The sequence below is a fragment of the Ambystoma mexicanum genome, chromosome 7q (assembly GCF_040938575.1).
Source record: "Ambystoma mexicanum isolate Mex_15411 chromosome 7q, UKY_AmexF1_1, whole genome shotgun sequence".
Classification (NCBI taxonomy): domain Eukaryota; kingdom Metazoa; phylum Chordata; class Amphibia; order Caudata; family Ambystomatidae; genus Ambystoma; species Ambystoma mexicanum.
Genome location: NC_090941.1, coordinates 677,103,760 through 677,129,308, shown reverse-complemented (window position 1 = coordinate 677,129,308; position 25,549 = coordinate 677,103,760). Strand labels below are relative to the sequence as shown.

The following is a 25,549-nucleotide window of genomic DNA, read 5'->3' as shown; positions in this document are numbered from 1 at the left end:
AGGAAAGGGTTGGACCCCGGGGAAGAATGGGTTCAAGCACACAGAGACAATAGGGAGTTAAACTCTACCAATCCTGTCTTTCAGGCCCAGTCTCCAGTCGAATAGCCTCCAGGGAAGGGTTCGAGGTCGTAAGAGGTCAGAACAGGCTGAGTGACGTCCCCGTGGATACCAGGTGAGCATTACAGTCAGCACTGGTAGTGCCACAGAAGGACGTGAAGATAGACGACTTCCCTAAAATGTACACAAACAAGAAAAAGAAGAGATTGATAGAAGAGGAAGAAAAGGGAAGAAATAAACTGTCAGAAGTGAGTAGAGTGAAAAGAGACAACTATTTCAGAAGCATCACTAGACGATGTACCACCTGAGCATCGGTTATTCAGCAGGACAGAGATGTTTTTCGCGTCAGTAGTTCCAGCTGTCCAGACGTACACAAACACGAAATGGTTGCAGATAACCAGATGGGAGCTGATGCAAACAATAAACTCTACAGTAAATGACTTCAATGTAATGAAAGAAGAGCTCCGAGCAGTAAGGTTACTGCCACTCCAAAACAGATACATTCTAGACCTTCTTACAGCAATGGAAGGAGGAGTTTACACCAAGATTGGGCGTTCCTATTGCAGGTTTGTGCCTGCAAATGACAAAGAGACCAGCACACTGACAGTAGCAGTGACAAGATGATCAAAGATGCACGGCAAGATGGAGGAAGAAGCCAAACGGACAGGAAAAGATCAGAGCTGGTTGTCATATATATCGTCATGGATGCCATCATGGCTAGCAGACAAACTGAAGGCACTAGTAGGAGAACGGATATTAGTACTAGTGGAACTGTGTGTAGTGAAGATTTGCATTAAACAATGTTGCAAAATTACATAGAAGACAATAGTAGAAGAAAGGAATAACCTAAGGACAAGGATAAAGGAATGCCTACTGTTCCCGACTGAGATGATAACATTTGACAATCCATTCAACAATAACAGATAGTGGGGGAAATGGTGATGGTGCAACCCAGAAGGAGACTGTACCTATATGACCTGGAGTTTCGATGACCATGCACATTATTATGGACATGTTGGAGGGGTAACAAAGAAATGGTTTCCAAAAGCAAGAGTGACAAAGTATGGAGGTTTGGTCGATACGTCGACCAGAGATGGGACTGAAGAGAGGTTGCCAGGAATCCCCCCACTGCTCCCCATGAACATGGAGGCCCGAAGAGTCAAAAACGCATGAAGTCACTCACTATTCAGACAAGCCCCAGGAGCACCAGTGACTGACACATGTGCAGAGAGATATTCTGTCAGACAGCCTTTCAAACCTTATCCAGTGAATGTCTTTATGGATACAGGCGCTGCAACAGTACGCATGGACCCAAATGTCTTGAAGGATGATGTTGACTAATGCCAGGAATCCACTGTGCTGACGTCATTAGTGGCACAATGACATAGCCACATTAGTCATGAAGTACACTCGCAACTATACACAATGTTACACAAACACATACTCGTGCACACAAAGAACATGCAGATACAGGACAGACACATATAGATACTGTCAAACGTTTTATTATTTTTCTCATTAGCCAAGTACAGAAACACAGAATGCAAGGCAACAAAGAGATGCAGAGCAAGCTTGCAGATGTTTATGGCAAATAACCCTATGGATCTACAGGAGCACTTAAGGAGCGTGGCAGGACCAAAGACCACTAAACTATAGGGACTATATCATGATATAGATGTGCAGAAATCATAGTACTAGTAAAACGAAGAAGCACATAAGGCCACAAGCCACAGGGAAAGAGATGAGAGTTAAGCAGAACCAGGCTGCACAGAGCAGGAAGGCCAAGGCTCACAGCCAAGGTCAGAGACAAGCAGCACATTCCAAACCTAAAATGACAAGGGGCCATCTTCAGAAAAACAGAATAAATCCTCATAATTGCAGAACAGAAAAGTTTCATTTTGTGGTCCTCAACCACGTGATGTGGCTGAGCTATTCACCCACGGTGGGAATACAACAGTTCTCAGCACCGCAGACATGAAGTGAAACATGAACAAGTTAACAACGTTGCAACATGGAGAGCACTCTCACAGACAAAAGTGGTACTGTTAACAGATACATTGGGTACACATAGTCATTCTCATCACCTTGAAGAGGTTCCCAGAGCGCTGAGAACAGAGCTGGGTCCCAGGCCTGAGGAGACTAGTTCCAACCAATCAGGGGACATAAATCCAGGGTTGGATGGAAGGGGGCAAGGGCCAATGGTAATCCTGTGCTTGTTGGGTGTCCTGACCCACATTTGGACTATTATGCTGCAACATTTGGTGCTGTGGGCTTAGAAAATCCAAGATGGTGAAAAAGCCCACATTGCGCCAGAATCCAGGAAAACCGCGCAGTTTTGGCGCACACCAAAATGTTCCCCTGACCTGCCACCCACCAGTGCGAGCGTGATGGGCCAGGAGTGCCATGGGTGAAATGTGTGCCAAAGGAAAAACAGCAGTACCGGTTGGCTCAAAAAGCACTTTGAAATCACCTTTCTTTCTCTGAAATGCAAGCTAAAAATGCCTATTTTAAACATTGCAAGATATTCAAAAATCTCAATGAACACCAGCAGAGATTTGGCAGAATGTAGTCTTGTGTGCATACAAAATCTGGAAAGATGAAGAGCCCAAAACAATGTTTATAACAAAACTGGCTGAGCTGTGAATGTCCGCAGCTGAAGTTAAATTGGACTGAAAGACACTAAAAATCTAAATGTTTAAAATAAAGGGGTGACCTACTGTTGAGTGTCACATAGTTTGCAACTGTTAAACGTCATAGTTTTGAACTTAGAATCAGCCTTCTAGCTGCATGTGTAAAAATTGTAAGTTGTTTTGAATGAAGAAAAACTGGGAACAAAAGTGACATTTGGCTGAAGCCTGGTTTGAAGAGAGTGAATTCTGCCCGGCAACTACCCCCGACAGGAGTTGAAACTTGCTCAGCCACTCTTCCCAGGCCTGGCCGCATTCTGCTGCCCCCACCAAAGGGAGATGACACCTCTCTGATTGGATTAGGGGAGGAGCAGCTGGGGACTGCAGGAAACTGAACAATGAGCCTTCCTTGGCTCTCAGGCAAATGTTAAATTAGGGGGGGTCGTAAATGGCTTCCTCTTGAGAGAAACAGGGAGGGGCCGTGCCTCTGTGAGCAACTTGAGTTGAAGGAAGTGGACAAACCATACATTCCACCATGTGCTTTGGGAAACCACACCCCTCTGGGCCGGAGCATAATTTAAAAAAAAGATGGATAATTCATAGTACGGACTTGTCAAAATTATATAATTAATATCATTATTCTTGTGATTTTTCTGTGCACATTTTAAGAGGTGTTAGAACTCTGTACCATGTTCTGAGGCAAAACCCCATAAATTATGGAGATTGCAGACACGGGGTTCACGCTAGAAAAATGAAAATTTACTGGAATATGTGTAGAAAGGCGGTGTACATCTGTCATTTTTGGTAAAAGTCCAATATTGGTAAACCAACCAAAAAGTGCAAAATGTTGTAATTTCTTAATGCAAGCTCTTAGAAACATCAGAGTTGGATCAGAGACTACCTTATGTGATATATGATGTGTATATGTAATGTCAACCACTTGTGTATCTGGGAAACCTGTTAGTAATGAAAAATTAATTTTCTAAGTAAAAGCAAAGGGGAGTGTTCTTTCTGTATGCCATAAAGATGACACCTGATGACTCACTGCTCCCTTCTCAAATCAGGTCAAAGAGAAATCCTTGACCTATCAAATCGTGAGTGGGTTGGGCAAAGAAAGTTAGCCTTCACACCCACTTCCCAAAAGACATAAAAAGAGCCACTGGAAGCCAGACAGGGACATTCATTTTCCAACCTTCAACTGAATCTCTGCGCAGCACTCTGACGGAGAACTCCAGAATCCAGAACCAGAGATCCAGACCAGACCAGCAGAGCAGAGCTGACCCAGATAGCTGTGACTTCAGAACCAACCGCCTGGAGTCCAGTCCTAACCTGACCAGACCCTGACGGCCTATTTCAAATTCATAGTGTGAGTACTCAGCCAGAACTGTGCAAAACCAATCTCTTAGCTTAAAATAATCTGATTCAAAACATTTGAACCTGTCCAGAACTGCATCATAGGAATCCTGTGTCCCTTCTCCGATTTTAAACCTGTAAAAGTGTAATTTTGCCATTTTGAATCATTATTTCATTTCTGAAAATCTACCTTCACGAAATCGTCCGTATCTCTTGAACCGTTTGGAGCGAGTTTTAACTTTCATTTTAAAGCTAGGATTCTAGGCTGTCCAACGAACCCAGAACCGACTTTCTATTCATTATACTTTTTCCGTAATCGCACTCGACGCACTCGGAAAAAGTGCAGCGATTTGCGATTTGGCTCAAATTTCTTCACTTGTCAAAATAGCAGCTTCTTGCTTTCCTTTGCTGAAATTCATTTGCAACCTGACAATCATTCATAGAGCATTGCTAAAGTGATCCTGAACTAATTTAAAGTAGCTATCACCCACCCTGAATCTCTTATAGGGAATTAAAAACCATTTTTAGCATATTTTACTTCATTGCCACCACATTTAAAAGGATTTTGCCTGTGTTTTAAAATCATCCCTGTGACCTAAGCTTGCTAGGGGGGAACTGAACTACATTTGATTGTATTCCTGAGAACTGTGTGCTCTCCCTTCCATCTTGTATTGAATAGGGGGGGAGTGAATTGCCACCAGGGGAAAAGTGAACATATTATCTCTTGTGAAACCCTACCAGTTATTTCTGTACTGCATTCTTTCCATCATTGTTTTTCCTTGAAACCATAAAAGCATTCTCAGTTACTGTCAAGCTGATTGGCCCGAGAGGACCGCGTACCTGTAGTCTTGATGGTTGGTCTCGCAGAGGTCGCCAGTCTGGAGTCCAGGAACTGATGAGATAGCGGCACGAGGAATCAGCCTCTCCACCACCCAAAAGAGGAACTGGGTGAAGGATGGACCAACCCCCAATGTCACGAAGGCACTCTCCCAGGTAAGCGTGACAAGAGGATGTAGGCTCAGATGGATGGAACCATAGTCCAGGTAGAGCTTGTTGTCAAGACCATGAATCTTCCAAGAACCTCCGTGCAGCGACAGTGGATAGATAGACCAGTGTAGCAGAAAGGTATTCGCAGTAGGCAAAAGGAGCTTGGCTGGTGCAGATGGTTCCAATGGTACACAGGATGAGATTAGGAGTCAGGCAAGACAGGAAAGAGTGAGGACAGTTGGAACTAGCAGTCTGGCCAATTAGAGAACTGTAGGAACGTGCCCAAGATGGAACAGGGGGAATGCAGGCTAGTGTGGGATAAGTCCCATCTACTCAATGATGACTCAGGACAGAACTCCGGAATGGGCTGAGGGAAGACTGACCCAGGGCAGAACCCAGGTAGTAGCTGGAGGCTGGCTGGCCCAGGGCCGGACCCAGGTGAGGATTGGAGGCAGGCAGGTCCAGGACAGGACCCGGGTAAGGACTGGAGTCAGGCTGGCCCAGGGCAGGCCACAGGTAGGACTGGAGGCAGGCAGGCCCAGGACAGGCCACAGGTAAGGACTGGAGGCAGGCAGGCCCAGGACAGGCCGCAGGTAAGGCTGGAGGTAGGCAGGCCCAGGACAGGCCACAGGTAAGGCTGGAGGCTGGCAGGCCCAGGACAGGCCACAGGTAAGGCTGGAGGCAGGCAGGCCCAGGACAGGCCACAGGTAAGGCTGAAGGCAGGCAGGCCCAGGACAGGCCACAGGTAAGGCTGGAGGCAGGCAGGCCCAGGACAGGCCACAGGTAAGGCTGAAGGCAGGCAGGCCCAGGACAGGCCACAGGTAAGGCTGGGCAGGAACAACGAGGTGAGCAAAGCGAACCGCGTTGAGACGCGGCCCGCTTTGACTCGCGGCCTCTTTTATGGGCCGCCGGCGCCCGAGGGGCCTGGAACGCAAACCGTTCCATTTCCGGGCGCCGGCGAACCCAGAACGAGGCTTGGGAGGCAAGCCCCCACGGCGCATGCGCGGAACCGAGAGAGAGGACCTCCGCGCATGCGCCGAAGGCCGCCGGCCCCGTAACCCGTCGCTCCCCTCCCGGCGAGTCCCCAGACGCGAACGCGCGGGTAGACTCGCCAGGAGGAAATGGGAGCGGCAGACCCCAGTCTCCCGCGTGACATGACACTATGCCCCCTCCCAGGAAGACCCGGGGCCCCAGGTTTCCAGGGAAACCGTACGTAGAACTCACGTATCAGCCGGGGAGCATGCACGTGCTGGCGCGGTTCCCAGGTACGATCACAGGCTGGGTACCCCTTCCAGTCAACCAAATAGTGGAGCACCCCTCTACGGTACCGGGCATCACAGATCTCGTGTACCTCAAACTCAGGGACGCCCTGTACCAAAACAGAGGCCGGACGAGGAGAGGTGCGGCCGTAATCATCGACCACATAGGGCTTTAACAGGGACACGTGAAAAACGGGATGTACACGCCAGGAAGAGGGTAGGCGAAGACGGAAGGCTACAGAGGACAACCGTTTGGTGATAACAAAGGGACCCAAATATCGAGGGGCCAGTTTGACGGGCAGATTGCGGAGAGGCAGGTTCTTTGAGGACAACCACACCTTGTCGCCCTCCTGGAAATTAGGTTCTGCACTCCTCTTCCTGTCTGCCTGTCTCTTCATCCGATCCTTGGCTTCACTTAAGATCTTGCGTGCAAGTTCTTGCTGTTCCCGGATGTGTAAGACCAGACCATCAGCAGAGGGAACAGTACTAGATGGAACTGGTTGAAAAGGCATTAACCGAGGATGTAGACCAGTGGAACAGAAAAATGGGCTGACTCCAATGGAAGCATGAACAGTGTTGTTGTAGGATACTTCGGCCAGATCTAACCCACCTTTCCAATTAGACTGTGTGGCATTGGCAAAACAGCGGAGGTACCCCTCCAAAGTCTGATTGGTCCTTTCGGTTAGCCCATTTGTCTGTGGGTGGTAGCCTGAGCTTAGAGCTCGATGTATTCCCAGATGACCACACACCTGTCTCCAAAATGATGAAAGGAACTGGGTACCTCTATCCGATATGATTTTCTCCGGTAGGCCGTGCAACCGGTAGATGTCGTGCAGAAACGCTGAAGCCATTTGAGTAGCTGTAGGGATTTTCTGGAATGGGATGAAATGGGCCAGTTTGGTGAAGCTGTCCACAACCACCATTATACAGGTGTACCCTTCAGATGGAGGCAAATCCACAATGAAATCGGTGGCGATGGTATGCCATGGATAGGGAGCCACTTCGGTGGGCATTAACAAACCCAATGGTCGTCTTCTGGGAACCTTGCACTGGGCACAAATTGGACAGCTGTCGATGTACTTCTGGACCTCGGTCGCCCAACCAGGCCACCAGAACTGTCGGGATATCAACTCTCGAGTGGCTCTGACCCCGTGATGTCCTCCTATGGGTGAATCATGGGATCCATGTAGAATGCCCCTTCTAATGGCTCCGCTAGGTATGTAGAGTCTTCTCTGAAAAAACAACAGTCCATCTCGTTCTGAAACCAATTGCCGACTAAGAAGGGACGTTCTTTCTGGATCCGACCGAGTGGCTTCCGCGATGGACTTAAGGTGAGAGGACAAGGCCAGCAGAAAATGGCGAGGAGAAATCAGTGGCTGTTCTGGACAAGGCGTTCCATCTACGTTTTCCAGGGACCTGGAAAGCGCATCCGCCTTTGTATTGGAGGTTCCCGGGATATAAGTAACATGGAACAGATTGCGATGGTCTGTCCGCACCTCCACAGAAAAGCGTGCTCCGAGGAGAAAATGTCTCCATTCCTCGAATGCGGTCTTGATGGCCAACAGTTCCCTTTCAATCACCGCGTAGTTTCGTTCGCTGGGACTCAACTTGCGAGAATAATAGGCCACTGGATGTTCTACTAACGTGGTTGGATCTTTCTGAAGAAGGACTGCTCCTACAGCAAAGCTGGAAGCATCGCCCTCCACTATGTAAGGCAACTCTTCCTGGGGATGGCGCAGGATCGGGGCAGCCATAAAGGCCGACTTCAATACGTCGAAAGCCCGGGAAGCCACGGGATCCCATTCGAACGTGATCTTGCTGCTGGTTAGCCTGGTGAGGGGCGCCGAGATCTGTGAGAACTGTGGGATAAAGCGCCTGTAAAAGTTTGCGAATCCCAGAAAGCGTTGGAGAGCCTTGATATCGTGTGGATGTCTCCATTCTTGTATGGCTCGCACCTTCTTGGGATCCATCCCAATGCCTTCTTGATTGATAACAAATCCCAAGAACTCAATGCTGGGTTGGTGAAAGCTACATTTCTCCGCTTTGGCGAACAGGTTATTGACGGACAGCCGATGAAGGACCTCACAAACGTGTTCCACATGCTCGTCTAAGGATTTAGAGAATATCAATATGTCGTCCAGATAAACCCAAACGGATAATCCTAACAGATCACCAAAGATGTAGTCCATGAATCGTTGAAAAACAGCGGGGGCATTACATAGGCCGAAAGGCATAACCCTGTATTCAAAATGCCCAAAAGATGTCTTGAAAGCTGTCTTCCACTCGTCCCCACTCCTGATGCGCACCAAATGATAAGCTCCGCGGAGGTCCAATTTGGAGAAGATTCGCGCAGTATGCAAGGTTTCAAGGATACTGCGAATTAAGGGTAAAGGATACCGGTCCTTGGCTGTTATGTCATTCAACTGCCGGTAGTCGACACAGGGTCTCAATGTACCTTCTTTTTTCTTTACAAAAAACAGGGGGAATCCTGCAGGTGATTTTGACGGCACAATGTACCCCTTTTCTAGACTCTCCGACAAATACTCCTGAAGAACTAGCTTCTCGTCACGTGTCAAAGCATATAATTTCCCATGGGGAATAACGTGGTCCGGTAGCAGGTCAATGGAGCAATCAAAAGAACGGTGTGGAGGAAGGGGTATGTTGCCGGGTTCAGAAAACACCTGTTTGAATTCGGAATATTCCTGTGGGACCAGAGACGTGGAACATAGATGAACCCCATTGCTGTCCGTTACTAGAGAAGTCGAGACGGTCCTGGTGGGAACCGGTAGCTTGCATTCTTGGGCACACCTTTCGGATGAAAAGGTCAAGGTCTGGGTTCTCTAGTCTATCAACGGATTGTGGTGTTGCAACCAAGGTAATCCCAAGACCATCTTGTAGTTTGGCGACTTAATAACATCAAAGGCTAGTTCCTCGTAATGATCAGCAATCAGAAGGGCCAGTCCAACTGTGAACTGACTAACGGGTCCAGAAGACAAGGGAGTACCATCAATAAGCTCCACCGACAGGGGCGTGTGTCTGGAAACGAGTGGTATCTTATGTCTGGTGACGAACGTTTCGTCGATGTAATTGCCGGAAGCCCCACAGTCCAGTAGACCGGATACTTCCAGGTTCTTGTCTGGTAGTTTAATTCGGACCTTCAGGGTCTGTAGCACCGCTGGTTGCATGGGTAGACGAATAGAACAAATAACAGAAGGGTCTGAGGAAGGAATGGGACCTGTCGTTGCCCTTCCTGAATACGACAGGTCTCCTAGTTTCCCGACTTCTTCTGCGGACGCAAAGGACACGTACCCAAATAATGTCCAGCTGCTCCACAGTAAAGACACAAACGCAAAGACCTCCTTCGTTTCTTCTCTTCTTCCGTCAAAGGTCCCCTCATGGCTCCTACTTGCATGGGCTCAGGTCCGGACTCGGTCGACCCAAACGAACCAGCGGGTGTGTTGGTTGTCCGGGGACCGCTTCTGTCAAGCCGACGTCTCTCAGCCTTTCGTTCGGCTAGCCTTTGGTCAATACGGAGTACTTGATCAATCAAGAGTTGAAGGCTCTCTGGTTCAGGGATGTGAAGTAACTCATCCTTGTACTCCTCTCTCAGGCCTCGACGAAACAGTGTCTTCTGTGTAATTTCGGGCCACTGGGAGTCGGTAGCCAAAAGTCGGAAACGGCTGATGTAGGTGATGACGTCATTGTTTCCCTGTTTGTAGTCCATCAATTGATTCTGTGCAACGGAGGCCAGGTTCGGCGTCTGAAATACCTCAAGAAAGGCTTTTTCAAAGGCAGCAAAGTCATTCAAAATAGGACTGTTCGTAACCACAAACGGAGTTGCCCAAGCTAATGCGTTCCCAGTTAGGTTCCCCAAGATGTAACCAATCTTGGCCCTATCGTTGTTGAAGTAGGTAGACCGGAAGAGAAAGTGTATCCTGCAGTGGTTACAAAACTCTGCCACCCGTCTAGGGTCTCCGTCGAATTTGATGGGTGTTGTATGAGCCAATGATCCCTCTACTTGAGAGGTACTAGGTGCTCCTTGCGTTATCATTTGTCGTAATGTTTGATTCTCCTGACGCAGGGCGGTCATCTCGGCCCTGAGCGCTAGCAACTCGTTCCTCATGTCCTGCGATTCATCCATCTCTGAATCAGGAGGAAGGCGTCTCAATCTGTCAAGCTGATTGGCCCGAGAGGACCGCGTACCTGTAGTCTTGATGGTTGGTCTCGCAGAGGTCGCCAGTCTGGAGTCCAGGAACTGATGAGATAGCGGCACGAGGAATCAGCCTCTCCACCACCCAAAAGAGGAACTGGGTGAAGGATGGACCAACCCCCAATGTCACGAAGGCACTCTCCCAGGTAAGCGTGACAAGAGGATGTAGGCTCAGATGGATGGAACCATAGTCCAGGTAGAGCTTGTTGTCAAGACCATGAATCTTCCAAGAACCTCCGTGCAGCGACAGTGGATAGATAGACCAGTGTAGCAGAAAGGTATTCGCAGTAGGCAAAAGGAGCTTGGCTGGTGCAGATGGTTCCAATGGTACACAGGATGAGATTAGGAGTCAGGCAAGACAGGAAAGAGTGAGGACAGTTGGAACTAGCAGTCTGGCCAATTAGAGAACTGTAGGAACGTGCCCAAGATGGAACAGGGGGAATGCAGGCTAGTGTGGGATAAGTCCCATCTACTCAATGATGACTCAGGACAGAACTCCGGAATGGGCTGAGGGAAGACTGACCCAGGGCAGAACCCAGGTAGTAGCTGGAGGCTGGCTGGCCCAGGGCCGGAACCAGGTGAGGATTGGAGGCAGGCAGGTCCAGGACAGGACCCGGGTAAGGACTGGAGTCAGGCTGGCCCAGGGCAGGCCACAGGTAGGACTGGAGGCAGGCAGGCCCAGGACAGGCCACAGGTAAGGACTGGAGGCAGGCAGGCCCAGGACAGGCCGCAGGTAAGGCTGGAGGTAGGCAGGCCCAGGACAGGCCACAGGTAAGGCTGGAGGCTGGCAGGCCCAGGACAGGCCACAGGTAAGGCTGGAGGCAGGCAGGCCCAGGACAGGCCACAGGTAAGGCTGAAGGCAGGCAGGCCCAGGACAGGCCACAGGTAAGGCTGGGCAGGAACAACGAGGTGAGCAAAGCGAACCGCGTTGAGACGCGGCCCGCTTTGACTCGCGGCCTCTTTTATGGGCCGCCGGCGCCCGAGAGGCCTGGAACGCAAACCGTTCCGTTTCCGGGCGCCGGCGAACCCAGAACGAGGCTTGGGAGGCAAGCCCCCACGGCGCATGCGCGGAACCGAGAGAGAGGGCCTCCGCGCATGCGCCGAAGGCCGCCGGCCCCGTAACCCGTCGCTCCCCTCCCGGCGAGTCCCCAGACGCGAACGCGCGGGTAGACTCGCCAGGAGGAAATGGGAGCGGCAGACCCCAGTCTCCCGCGTGACATGACAGTTACCTTTTCCTCCCTATACTAACTCTTAAGTAATTAAATCAGTGTGCTAGTGTAACATCACCCAGTGTTGATCACTGTCATATTCTTAAGTGTGATATCAAATATTAATTTATTATAAAAGTGTAATATATATATATATATTGTTTAATTTTTCCAATAAATCTTTTAAATTGCAAAACAAACCTACTTCTTGGCTCAGTGAAGTCAGGGGGATTTAAAGAGAGGGGCGTTATATAAGGTTTTATCATCCAGCGTATAACTTGTCATAAAAATATATAAATAAGGGCTTCCCTTGGGCGTCCCAGACGAGGCACTGACTTAGTGGGATTGCTGAATTGAAGTCACTTAACACACCCCTGCAACAATGTGATAGATAGTATCGTGGGGAAGGGGCAGGCCAACCACCTGACATGGAAGGGCCAATTGAGTAGGATCTAAAGGGGTAATCAAGGAAACGTCAAAAAAGCCTAAAAAAAAGCCTGAATGGGAGATTTGACCAAATTTCGGCCATTCAAAAATTCCCAACGGCTGAAAAAGTTCAACCAAATCCCCCATTCGCTGCTAAGGGCTGCTACGGGTTGTCCCCTGGACCCATGTTCAATATATTGTGAGCAGGAGTTGCGGGGGTGTCCCCCAGAGCCGATCGCAAAAAGTAAAAAGATAAATAAAAAGGAAAGGACCCTGTGGCGCCGGTTCCCAATCACGGAAGTAAAAGGGAACATGAGTTGCAGGGACACAGCGAGTCGGTGGCACACACGGAAATGTTCAGGGGAGAAAAGACAGAGGGTTATTTTCAGAAAAATAACCCTGTGTCTTTTCTTCCACAAACATTTCCGTCATGGGCTCTAACCCCAATCCGTAATCCTTAGTTTAAACCACTCCGAGCACCCAATTAGAAAGTTTGATAGGTTTTTTGGGGAAGGCCCAGGCTGTGATGACACTCTGTATCAAAAAGGGTTGACACGGGTTTGGGAATGGTGACTCTCGAGATGTTTGAATGTTATGTATGATTCCTGTCTGTTTTTGTAATAAACAACAGTCAAACTGCCCTTGGATGAGACCTCAGTTCGTTCTGAGGGAAGGGTTGTTGGGCCATTGGTAGCTGAACGGGTGAGCTCATAGTAACCCCCAGACCTCTGGCATACCAGACCTCACCAACACTAGGATGCAAGATTTCTGAGATATTTGCACTGCAATGCACCTCAATGAACTGCACCATGCCAGGGTAAGGCGGAACAGCGACCAACAGGATAATTAATTATCTACAATTAATGAGTGTTATCATGTCTGTCTACAGAACCCGTTCGGGGAACAGGTACTTTTGCTAGTTTTCAATAAGAGAAATTTATTTTAAAAATTTGCTTGGACCATCCAATAATATCCTGGAATTTGAGGGGTCATTACTTTTCCCCGTTTCAAGATAGGAATAAAATGGGAAACCTTCCAAGAATCAGGAATGTTTCCACTCTCCACAATTTGCTTAAAAAGAGTGAGCAATATATCTGCCCAGAGAGCATGGTTGGCACGTATAACATTATTAGCGACATCAGGATCCGGAGCTCTAGATTTTTGGAGCTTGCTTATGATGACAATTAAATTATCCCTGTCAAAAGACAGATTCAAAGGTCACAGCGATAGCGGGGCGAGTGAAATTTATAACATACATAAGATTCCCAAATGTTACTAGAAATTGAGTTAACAGTGGAGGACTGTGGCTGAACTCTGTGGCTATTAAATAAGAGCCACATAGGTTTTGTATCATGTTAACGAATAACTTCATATAAGTCCACGCTCTCCACGCTGTTGTGCTACATGATAGGCGATACCACTTCAACCACAAACGATATCTATTTTTGACCATTTTAATTTTTTTGCGTGTTTAGTTTGAATATCAATACTGAGGTTATTTACCTTTTTAATCTCTTGTCTCATGGTTCTTTTTAAAAGATTGAGCACCTTATCATATTGATGGACATGAGTACATCACAGCCTAAATAAAGTGCCTCTCCCTCGCCTTAATAAGTAATTAGTTATCAAGCTATCAATTCCATTATTAGGATGGGAGTTCTACAACTTTTATGTACAGCATCCAGATTACTCATATATCTTGTGATTGCTTCTATGTTTCTATCCGACCAACCAAGTCTATATCAGGAGTTGGTCACACTCTCGGCCCCCGTTCTGTCTTGATCACAAGGGTTCAAAGGCTAGATACTAATCTTAATTTTCAGTATCGTATGATCACTAAAATTACAATGACATAAAGACATAACTTGATTATTATACAGAGTAATGCTTCCACCAAAATAAATCAGTGGTTGATTCAGAGGCACCATTATCCCAAGTCTTTGCTGTTGGTACATCACTGTTCATAGCCCCATGAAACGTTTGGAGCCCCAGGTAGAAAGAAATGCCGACAACAAATGCTCTAAGCCACTAGATTTCCAGCGCTTCTGGGCATTTGCCAATATGGTCACCTTTTCCTTTTCATTTACCGGGTAGTCAATGCAAGGGGAATTAGATTCATAGCTGGATAATGAGTGGTATCACAATTGAAACAGTCAGATTGCTATTTGGATCTCTTCTGTAAACCTTCCACAATGGGGGGTCATAGAGGTTCAACACCAAGATATACTGCTCATCATACAACTCAGCGCCAATTAGGAGGAAATGTGGGTGATCATTCGATATAACTGAAACCCAAGCCACCAGGGAGATAGAACAAAGAGTAATTAACCCTTCATATGGGCCACCCTTGTTCCCTTTTCTGTCAGGATTAGAAAAGCACATATGTCCATTGATAACGACCTCCGCCATTAACCATATCTCCTGAAATAGTATTGCATCGCAGTCATGAAACAGATTAGAGGAACCACCCTCCGAGAACAAATGTGGATGACCACACGTGTTCCAGGAGCAGATAAAGATAATTTTTAGGAATGCTGAGAGGGAACAGGTAAAAAAGAAAGAAACCATTCCCAATGTGATTTAACCATGACCTCTTCAGAAGTATTTGCCGTATTAGCTTCGACAGGCTCTTAGCCAGCCTTTGAAGATGCAGCAGGGTTTGAAGCATACAATTTCGCTGTGGCAACGGTTTCTCGCAGATTACTGGAATTTGATCTATGTCATATCCCCATTTCAAGAGGGATAAAGCATTTCCTCTGACCAAAGAATTGTAATAGTGACCAGTGAGGTCACTGACAAATAATTCTCCAATTTCTGGGAATTGGACTAAGCTTTAAATGGGGGGAGCGACTTCCCGCCTGCCTTCAGTATTGAAGCCTCCAGGGCTGGTCCCTGAGCGGTTTGGGGCTACATCACCACCCTCCTTTCCATTAAGTTGGAGGCTTCCTCAACAGCAACAAGAAAATATGATATGACTCCATTAGAATTACAAAAGTACCTGCTGTCACACTTTCCGTAGCACTGACCTCCTATAGTCATTCTTGTATGCAAATGGCAGGTCACTTCACTACCCAAACACATCTACACAGCTCACCTTCAACTGAAGGTCCACTAGCTTACTGGGTTTTGCAGTTATTGCTGAAATGTGTGCTTGCCGTGGAGGGCACAGGTTGCCAGATATGCCAACTTGGCTTCTCATCTTTCTGGGGGTTCATATCATTAGATTGGGTGACAGTAACACCAGTCCCACGAACAAGCACCACATCTGAGTGCAATCAATGTCAGTTTAATGGATTTGTGTATGGATGATGCACAGCTCTGCCTCTGCACATTGTCTGACTCAGAGGCAGGCTTTTGAGAGCAAGCACAAATCCATCACATGGACAATAGGCATTTTAGTTTTGACTCAGAGGGGTTGCAACAAACACCTGTGTGAGAAAAAACGTGGAGAGATAGATATATGAATAGTAGTACATCATCTGTGTTATCTAAACTCTAGTCACAGTTACACGATTTAAAGCAGCCATTTCTGACAGTTGTCTGAAAGGCAATGAGTTAGTTCCAGTCATTAAATTTGTAATGATCAAATGCCACCTTTAGGTGATTTGAAACAGCCATGTTTGCCTTCATAGACATCTGTCAGAAACGTAATAGCTTATTGCTTATTGGGAGCTGTCAATCAGCTCCTGGTGTAATAAAAATGTCTTAACCAGATGTGCCTTCAGCCACTTGATTTTTTTTAGCAATGCAGCATTTTAGAACACAACCCTGAAATGAAGCATTTAGATTATTCGATTTTTTTGGTTACAAAAAATGTAAAGATTAGTTGTAGCACGTTATTATTGTTTTGTTTCATAAAGACCACTGCTGATATATTGTTACGGTTATTGTGCTCTTTTGTAGACTACTGCAATACGTCAAAGTTACAATGTTACACAATATTTGAATAGATAGAATGTCTGCCTATTGAAAAGCCTGAAAAGCCTGAACTGCTGGCTTTATGAATGCCGGTAAATCATTGCAGTAGAAGTCTTTTTTTTCTATGGCAGTTCTTTAGTGTCAGTGTTGTTCAGAGAGACCCATGTGGGGGGCAATGCCGCATGTTTTTTAAAACCATGAGCCAATCCCCCAGTGTCGAGCTGCCGGTGGCATTCCACTGCACCGCAGAATTTGTGCTACAAAAAATCTGGCTTTGTGTTCAAGTGGTGCAGGCTCTGTGGCTGAGCCACTGAGATAGAATCACAGACATAAACAGCAAAGGGACACCAGCAGGGACTAGCAGAAGTAGAAACAGGACACTTACCACATTGTACAGACCAATGCACCACCGCTCAAACAAAATCTGACCGGAAAATCCATTGACGAACGCAAACCAAAGCTGAAAGAAAGAACAAAGGGCATTCAAGCTTCCCACAGAAACACACATATGTACATGTAAAATGGACTGGAATGTGAGGCACCAGCTGGGTGCAGCTGCTTATCCCACTGCAATATGAAAGAGTCCGTTCATGTGTTTAATTACGTTTCTATTTTACCAAGGAAGCAAACAATTGTGTTGCTATATCTCTGTCATCATCACACACAACAAATGTTTCGAAATGTTTAAAAAAAAAATATTCTGTAGGTATGTACTAGGCAATATATTATCATGTATACATTTACACATTAAAATTGTTTGTAGCCACTAAGGCCTTTCAAATCAATCAGCCGAACAACAGTATAATATAGAATGTTCACAAAAAAACCTACAGGGCATTTCCAAGTACAGTAAACGTGTAAATATATAAAGAGAGTTACGATGATCCGATACAGTGCAACAACACCCATGAAATTTGGAAGTGACAACAATCTTAGCTCTTGAGTCCCCCGTCGTTGTCCCCCATGATGACATTTTTGATCTCATTGGTCCCTGTTGTGATCTCATGTATGTGCCCGTGGGTCGAGTCATGGGGGATTTGAGGGGTTAAGGACTCAGTGTTAAGACAGTCATCACTTTGCACACACACTCTATTTCATGGGTGTTGTTGTGATGAATCAGCTCATCATAACTATATTTTTTTTACTTCACAGGTTTTGTTATACTAGATCTTCTCCAGGGCCCTCTGGTCTTGGCCTTCAGCACTGGCCACAATCCATGTTCCAACAATAAGGCAAAAAGATAGTGGCTGGTGGCCTAACGCCACAGACCATATGCCCCAGCCTAATAACTTATCTATCATGCAGTCTGTGTGCACTGGGACCGTCTGCTGGAGGAGGGGCTGACAGCATTCACCTGGCCGTTGCCTTCAAAACGACTTCTGTCGGCCCAGTCCTGCAGTCAGGCTTGCCGGGCTGTGGGCTCGATCAAGGAACAACCAACTAGTCCTTGTGAGTAAAACCCATTTGCGCATACTCTATCTTCTGGCAATTGGAGTTTTAGTTTAAATGAGGAGAGGATCAGGTCTTAAAGCCCCTGGGAAGGGTCTCATGCATGATACAACTGCGCAGCATGGAATAATATTTATCGCCCGACGAGGCACGTTATCATCCGTAGCTCTCAGATTCAATATCTCGTTCCAGGTGAAAAATGTAGCTGCTGTTCAACCGTAGGTGTGACTCTGTGTGTCTGGAGGGAGGAGAGACCTCCCCCTTCCTGTTCGGTGTTGCTACTTGGGGGTACTCCTTGAAGCTTTTCTTTGCCACATTGTTGCTTTCCTCGCCCCCATGGGTTGTGTTCCTCGTTTGGCGGTGGACTCCTCCTTTTTTTTGTCGTTATTTTTTCTCTCCCTGATTTTCTCCGTTTGGGTTTGGACTGTTGGAGGAGTGCTGGAGGGCAGTCAGGCTGCTGGATTTTCCACATATCGAAAAAACATTGGGAAACTATCTGAAGACTCGATTACCAGTTTCCGGGAGTAACTCTTTGTTTTCTGCCCATTTTTACGTGTGTTTGCACTGCTGCTGAAGCAACTAACCAAACTCATGCCATCTGATATATATATATTTCTTTTAATACTTTTTTACCTAGTAGACCATAATAGAATGTATTATCAATTTTTGGCAGGTTGCTGGCTTTATTTTTAACAAGGTAATTTTTAGCTTCCTCTTAAGACTTTTATAGTGAATATATACGTGGAATTATGGTAAAAAGGAAAGTAGAGGGTTCTACTTTGGAGGACGTGGGAGACAGGCAAAAATATCTAGGATGCTCAAACCAATTTCTGAAGTGAATGTATTGATCACAGAAATCACGGATCTTTCGTTTGACATAGATGGAATGAATGGTGAGAATGGGGCATGTGGAAGTGTGCCGACTGAAGATATTCACAAGGAGGCCAGAAGTGCCAGGTGCCGCATCTAATTGTGCTTCTAACTGCGCCACTTTAAAATATGACTATTTTCTTTTTGTGACACTGCTTTGTAAAGCGGGAGGGTTAAGTAGGGATGTAGAAATGTATTATGAGGCAAGACCACCTGGCACCTTTCGAAGTGGCGGCAAATCGAATGCCAGAAGGTGTCAGAAATGTTGTTCTTCAGGTGAACTGTAATGACAATGGCAGGGTGGTGGTCCATGACCCTGATCATTTTTCCCACGGGTCCGGAGCTGCTCTCCCCTGCTCATTGCAACATCACAGCGACATACACTGCACCTGATAGTCCCTTGTTACCTACATCTGACCTCAATCTGGTTACTGTAAAGGTTATTGAAAAGGAGGCCCAAGGACAGCTAGCCCCTGCTTTGGAGCACATAAGTACATAAGTGCTAACACTTTGCCCTTGTGTAACCAATATGAATCCCTTTCAAACTGTGCCTTTCCTCTTTCACCCCCTGGTCACTCTCAAGTGGATCCCCCATGGCAATTTGGAATGTAAAAAGATCTGTGGGACAGTTCCCCTGAAGAAGAAGTGTGCGACTTTTCAGGGGCACACCCCACGGACTTGTGAAGTGGGCTCCCAAACTTACCCCATGGACCCAGAACCCACTTAAAATAATTGCAATATGTTGTGTACCAAGCCTGAGCTCATACCCGCTTCACTTAAAGACCTTATATCCCATATAATTGCTAGTCAATTAGATGTTTTCGTTGTGGAACCTAAGGCTCTTACGGAGCAGTTTACCCCTTTGCTTAAAAGATTATGTGAACCGAGCAAGATGACTTTACCCAAGTCATCTCAAAGTACAGTTCAGCCTGCTCCCAATGCTACTTCAATAAACAAGCGGGGCGGGCCTTTGGGGATGGACCATGTGAGAAACCTGACGGTGTCTCCCTGGCTAGTCACAGAGGATCTTTCATCCAGGTAGCCAGGACACGGCCATCGCTATTGGATCCAGTGCCTGGGGGTGGACCAGTGAGGGAGGATCACCTGGATGTGAGGGTCCTTGGGGAGTGGGACACCGACAGGTTAGACGTAGTATCCCCCTTCGTTCGACACCTTTTTCCCATCCTATCACATTGGATATTCCAGAACACTGTCCCCCCTTTTCCCACACGGACACTTTCGCACAACAGGAAAGACAACGGACTAACACCAGAGCCGTTTACCTGACATGTCCCAAAACAAGGGGGTCAGGCAAAGTCAGGCAATTGACCCGAATCACACACACCTGATGGCTCTTTCCCTTCCCCACAGGGATAAAAGGTGGAGCACAAGAGCACAAGAGGAGCAAGGCAGACCGCACAACGGGAGAGCTAACTCAGCACAGCAGTTCAAGAGGAGGCGAAAGATGGCGAATACCGAGAGGCTGACAAGAAGAGAAGTGACCTTGACCTTTCTGATTAAGGGCCGTGAAATCTCTGCAAATGGAAACCTAAGACTGTGAATAACAGCCAACGTGTGTTGCAGCAGATGTCTACGGTACACAAGACCCTACTCTGCTGATATTCAAACCAGGGAAGGACGCTGGTATCGATGGTACCAACCTTGACTCCAAGGATAAATAAACGCAAGCGGTTCAGCACAGCTGGTGAGTCGAGGGGAGAATCTATAAGAAACCAAACTGTGCTGAACGAAAAGTAACCAACGGCTAATTTGAACTTTGAAAGGCTTAAAGATACAATTGGGAAAGAGGGGAAAAGCCAGCAACAGAGGAGGCCAGCACCACAAAGGTGCTCAAGCAGGAAACTCTGGACGATTACCCGATGGTAGAAACTACCGTAACCAGAAGCCATTGGGAAGAGGCAAAAAGAGGTCAAAGTGGTCCTACAGGGGTCTTGTAAAATCCTCTGTACCGTTGAAAGTCTTTGACCAACAGATGTATTGAGAAGTTAAGGGAAGTGAATCCCGCTTGGTGAAATGAGTGTATGAACAGTGTATTGAAGTTGGCAAGAGTGAACCCGGCAGAGGGATGCTAACAGAAAGGGATAAAGGGGGTCATTACGAGTGAAGCCGTAAGGGGTTAACGGCACCGGTAAAGGTGCCGGAGCCGTCAACCCCTTACCACCTCATTACAAGTCTGCTTGTGGGAACCTGCTAAGGTTGCCTGGTTTTTCCAGGCACCCTTAGCGGGTCCTCCAAGCAGACCAGGGTGCTAACAACGGGCCAGTTATTAGCACCCTCCCCATTCGCATTGAGCCCTGTGGGGGCTCGAATGGAAATGGGGATGGGTTCCTTGAATGAGGAATTACCAGGCCCTCCAAGGTCGGAATGGTCTGGTAAATCCTCATTCAAAGAACCCGGAACCCGGTAAGGGGGTAGCCATGCCGCTAATAGCGGTCTGGTTACCTCCTACCTCGTAATGACCCCCAAAGTCTAAAAGTCCCATAATGAACTGTTTTGTAAAAGTTGACAAGGGTGAACCCAGCAGAGGGATGCTAACGGAAAGGGCCGAGGTCTGAAGGGAGATCCAGGGGTAAAAAGTCATCACCCAAAGTTAATTGAGAAAGGAACTGTTCAATTGATTGGTTGAATCCGATACATGAGGGTTCGGCGCCCGGAAGAGGGGGACCCAGGGGTGAACTGTGCTAAACAACTTTTTGTTTGTTTGTTTGTTGTAGAAATCATGAACGCTTGCTCCCATCTTAGATTTAGGTTAGGCGTTTTTCCACCCTGCATTCATTGTTCAATAAACACCCATGAATTGTGATCACTTGCGTCTGTTTTTACTGTAGCCACCATGACCACAGGTTCCTTACAACCCCCTCTTGAGAGGAGTTCCTCTCTATCCGAGGCATGGAAACCCATTGCCAGCACCCAGAGAGTCCTTAGGGAGTACCCATGGAATAACCCAAACCTGGAACAGTGGTTCCACTCCCCCTTTGTCAGGGACAAATTCCATACCTTTGGGAAGGCACCTAGAGCCCCTCAACCATCATGGCCAAATCAATCCAGTGAGGACTCAGAGCAATACTGATATGCCATCAGTAGTAATGGGTAATGTGCCAAGATTGGCTCCCAATGTTTTTGAGGACACTGAAAGCCTGAAAAATAAGTGCATCTATTGGATTCGCCATTCTAAGGGTGGTTGTCTATCGATTATCAGAAATGACATTGTCCAAACTCTGACACAAACTATATCTGTGTTTTTTGACAACTCAAAAATTAGTCCATTACCTTTTGTCTATTGACTTTAGATCTTATCCCCAGAGTTGGTAAAGACTGGCATTAGATGTTTTGACTTGTTAAAATATCTTTTGGCCTCTTTAGCCCTACCAAATATGAGTAGGCTGGTTAACCGTTATTTTACACAATCTGATCCTCCTGGTTTCCCCTCAAGTAATCTCATTGTAGGTCCAGGTGGTTCACAGGCAAACCTGGAAGAAGTGGACTGACTGGGTGGGAACTCAGTATACCATGTGGAAGACGCTATGGGCTATAAAATATTAGCTTGGAATATAGTGGGTGTGTATAGACTTTTGGAAGATGCAGGGAGGGGTGTGGGGGTGCCTTCATCAGTGATTTCCAAATTATAGTGTTACAGGAAACATATGTGGCAGCCAGCAAAGGGCAATGTGGTAGGCCAAGTGGTGGCATGTTGGTGTGGGTGGACATTTCCTTGGGTTGGAGGATTGACGTAGATGACACTGGCAGCCCAGACCTGCAATCATTGCAGATCTGGATGGCCACTGGTGATCTGTTATACCTCTATAATATATATAACAGACCCATGCTGGGCTTGGTAACATTAGCATTTCTCCAGAACTCAATTAACAAAAAACTCCCTCTGGCTCTGTGCTCTATGGGGAAGCTAAACCATGTAATACAGGGATGTCCCAGGCCTGGCCTTGGTCTTGCCATAGGTCTCATAGATTTGTAAGGTGAGGCCTCCAGCTACAAGAGTGAAGACAGCAACCTACAAATTGAACCCCTGAAAGATCTATTAGAACAATGGGAAGACCAGGACCAGGCCTGGGACAACCCTGTATTATATGTTTTGGCTCCCTCCCACATTCACAATCTTGCAGTGGAGTCGTCCGGTATGCTTTGTAATCTGAATCTTAGGGCTTGCATTGGGCATTTGCCACGAGACCAAACTGCTAAAAGAACCTTTCATGGCCATAATGGAAGTTCTCTGATAGATTACCAGTTGATTTCTGGGAAGGACTGGCCAAGAGTTGAATAGTTCATGATTAGCGAGAGATCAGAAAGTGACCACTATCCCCTGATGCTCGTAGTTTTGGGCATCCCTAGAAAGAAAGGCAAGACCAGGCACTCCCCCTTTGGCTAACCTCGTTACTGATAGTTGTCGGCACCTGTATGCCTCCGGGCCACTTTGGCTGCGCCTAAGAAATCATTTAAAGTAAAGTAAATTAACCCTTGGAGTTAAATGGTCACACAAGAAAAACGGTCAAATGGCCCAACCTGTTGAATTACGCAGCGAAACCAGATTTATATTCTTCCATTTTTGATAATATTCTAACCATATGCGATGAGCACTGTATAATAAGCTCAGTAGTAATGTAATCCCCTTTACCTTTGTCTCCCCAAGTGAAATGAAGAAGCAAGCTAAAATAAAATCTGAATGGTATGATGGTGATTGCCGTAAAGCTAAAAGGGACATTGAAGTTTGTGTGAGAGTGCAACAGGGAATAGACAAGTTCACTCTACCCTCCCTAAGATCCAAATTTAAAGGGCTAATTATCTCGAAAAAAGCAGACTTCGTCAGGGAGAAGTGGTGTCTATTGAATAGTTCCCTAAAAATGGGTGATGTTTGTCATTTTTGGAACCTGATCTCAGGTAAAGATTTAAATGGGATTGTGCTATACACTGTTCCATTGACGAAAATACTTGGTGGTGCCACTTTTCTAAACTATATGGAGTGGAGTGCACACTTGCCTTATGGCCGGATTCTGGAAACCACACTCCATGCCCACATCTTGTATTCTCAGTGGAAGAAGGGACAATTGCACTTAATTAGCCGAAAAATGGCAAAGCTGCTGGGCCAGACTTGATTCCCGCAGGTTTATTTAAGGATGAGATGGAAATATGGGCTCGTCATTTGCAAAATCTTAATGCAATCCAGAATAGTGGGGAAACCCTCATTTCTTGGCAAATGGGCACTATCCGACCAGTCTACAAAAAGGGAGGTAAGGACCTCTCAGCTAATGACCATCCAATTTCACTCTTGGATGATGCGGGCAAACTTTTTGGGAAATTAATACTTAATCATCTCCAGCATTGGGCTGATTGCAATAACGTAATTAGTCATCTCCAGGCATGGTTTAGACCAAAACAGGGCACAATGGATCATTGCTTTTTATTGTCCATGATTATACAGAAGTACACAGCATTAAATACAATGTATCTCTATGTGGCCTTCTTGGACTTAAGGACTGCCTTTGACACAGTATCAAGGGAAACCATACGCAGATTCTGCTAGCGTGAAACGCTCCTGTAGATTTGGTCTCAATAATCTATTCCCTCTATAAAGCCACTAAAGCAAGAGTCTGTTACAGTTTGGGTGTTGAGACGACGCACGCTTTTGATGTATACTCAGGTATCAGACAGGGCTGTGTCCTGGCACCCCTGCTATTCAATATCTATGTACAGGAGATTATTGATGTGTTGGTGGAGGGGTGCCAGGACTTGCCTAGGATGGCCTTCAATAAATACTCCACACTTTTTTATGCAGATGACACTATTTTGCTTGCAACTACTCAAAGGACTTAAAAAGGGCTTTGACAATTTTTCAGGATACATTTAAGTTCTTGGGTTTAAGATTACATTCTGATAAGTCAAAAACAATGGTCTTTAAACCTCTCTTTTCAAAATGCAAATCGCTGGCATTGAATGTGTGTGACTCTTTCATTGAACAGGTACCCCACTTTGATTATCTAGGGGTACGCTTTCAGAAATCTGGAGGATGAAAAGCACAGTTGGAAAAATCTACCACCACAACAGAAAAGTATAGTGGCAGCATCCTGTCTTCTGTCAACATGGGAGCGGGGCACTCTCCCCGGCTTTGAATGTGAACCAAAAGCAAGCCCTAGCAGCATCACTGCAGGGAGCAGAATTATGGGGCTGCTCAAATGCTGGTAGGATGAGTACTTGTGAAAGTATGTTTAAAAAAAATGCTGCTACTACCAATTATTGCCCCTTCCTCTTTGGTGTTCCTAGAACTTGATTGTGTTCCTGTTTACTCCCAGGTAATTCTCAAGCCAGTTTTATATTGACTTAGAGTTTGGACCACGAAGGGTTTAGAAGAATATTGTAACATGTTATCACACATCATGAGCCTAAACGGAGGTCAGAGCCTAAAATGGTTCAAGCATGTGAAGTCAGTCCTTTTCCATTTGGATAGGACTGATCTCTGAAACAATCCGCAGGACTTTTTGTCACAGGACATAAGCGTCTGAAATTATGTATGATCACGAGAGACCTGAAAAATGTATTACTGAAGCCACAATTTTGAAGCTGGGCCAAGAATACTTGGAATTTAGAGTGGAGCAGGGTTTTAAATACTATCTCGACGTAATGCTACCGCCCTTCGAGAGATCACTATATTTGCACTGTAGATTAGACATTTTGCCAGTAGCATCTTTTAGTGCTTCATGGAGTAACTGCACAACCACAAGATGTCCCTTATGCAGATGCCCCTTATGCTGATGTACCAAAGAAACTTTGCAACATTTTATGCTCATTTGTGAGGAAAACCTCCCAACCGACTACCGGAAGCAGAGCACCCAGACCACACGCCTGACTTTCCCAACGAAGAGCCTACTCACAGGCAAAAACAGGAAACAGAGCCCCCCAAAACTTGCATCTGCAGGTTTACTCCAAAGAATACTAGCCTTGATAAAGACCCAGAGTGGTTGAAACACGTGTCGGCTGACCACAATAATAATGATATTAAAACCCAACCAACCACTGTGAACCACAATATCAAGTCTTTTTAATGTTCTTAAGCACAAGGTGACCGTGCCAAAACACACTCTCATTTAAGGTGCTTGTAGCTGAGGCCAGCTCTAAAGATCTTCAACATTCGTCGAGAAGCACCTGCCCTGCTGT

At 46.4% G+C, this 25,549-nt stretch overlaps 1 protein-coding gene across 3 annotated transcripts in view; it reads right to left on the bottom strand.

Annotated features, from left to right (window-relative positions):
- Positions 1–25,549, bottom strand: part of ATP8A2 (ATPase phospholipid transporting 8A2) — a 3,773,191-nt gene that overhangs the window by 977,402 nt on the left and 2,770,240 nt on the right. For all 3 annotated transcript variants that reach the window (XR_011284127.1, XM_069639892.1, XM_069639893.1), the window contains exon 28: positions 16,431–16,505. Coding sequence is in view for 2 of the 3 variants with exons in the window: in XM_069639892.1 (XP_069495993.1) it covers positions 16,431–16,505 (75 nt within the window). In the remaining variant the exon portion in view is untranslated. The remainder of the gene's footprint in view (positions 1–16,430; positions 16,506–25,549) is intronic.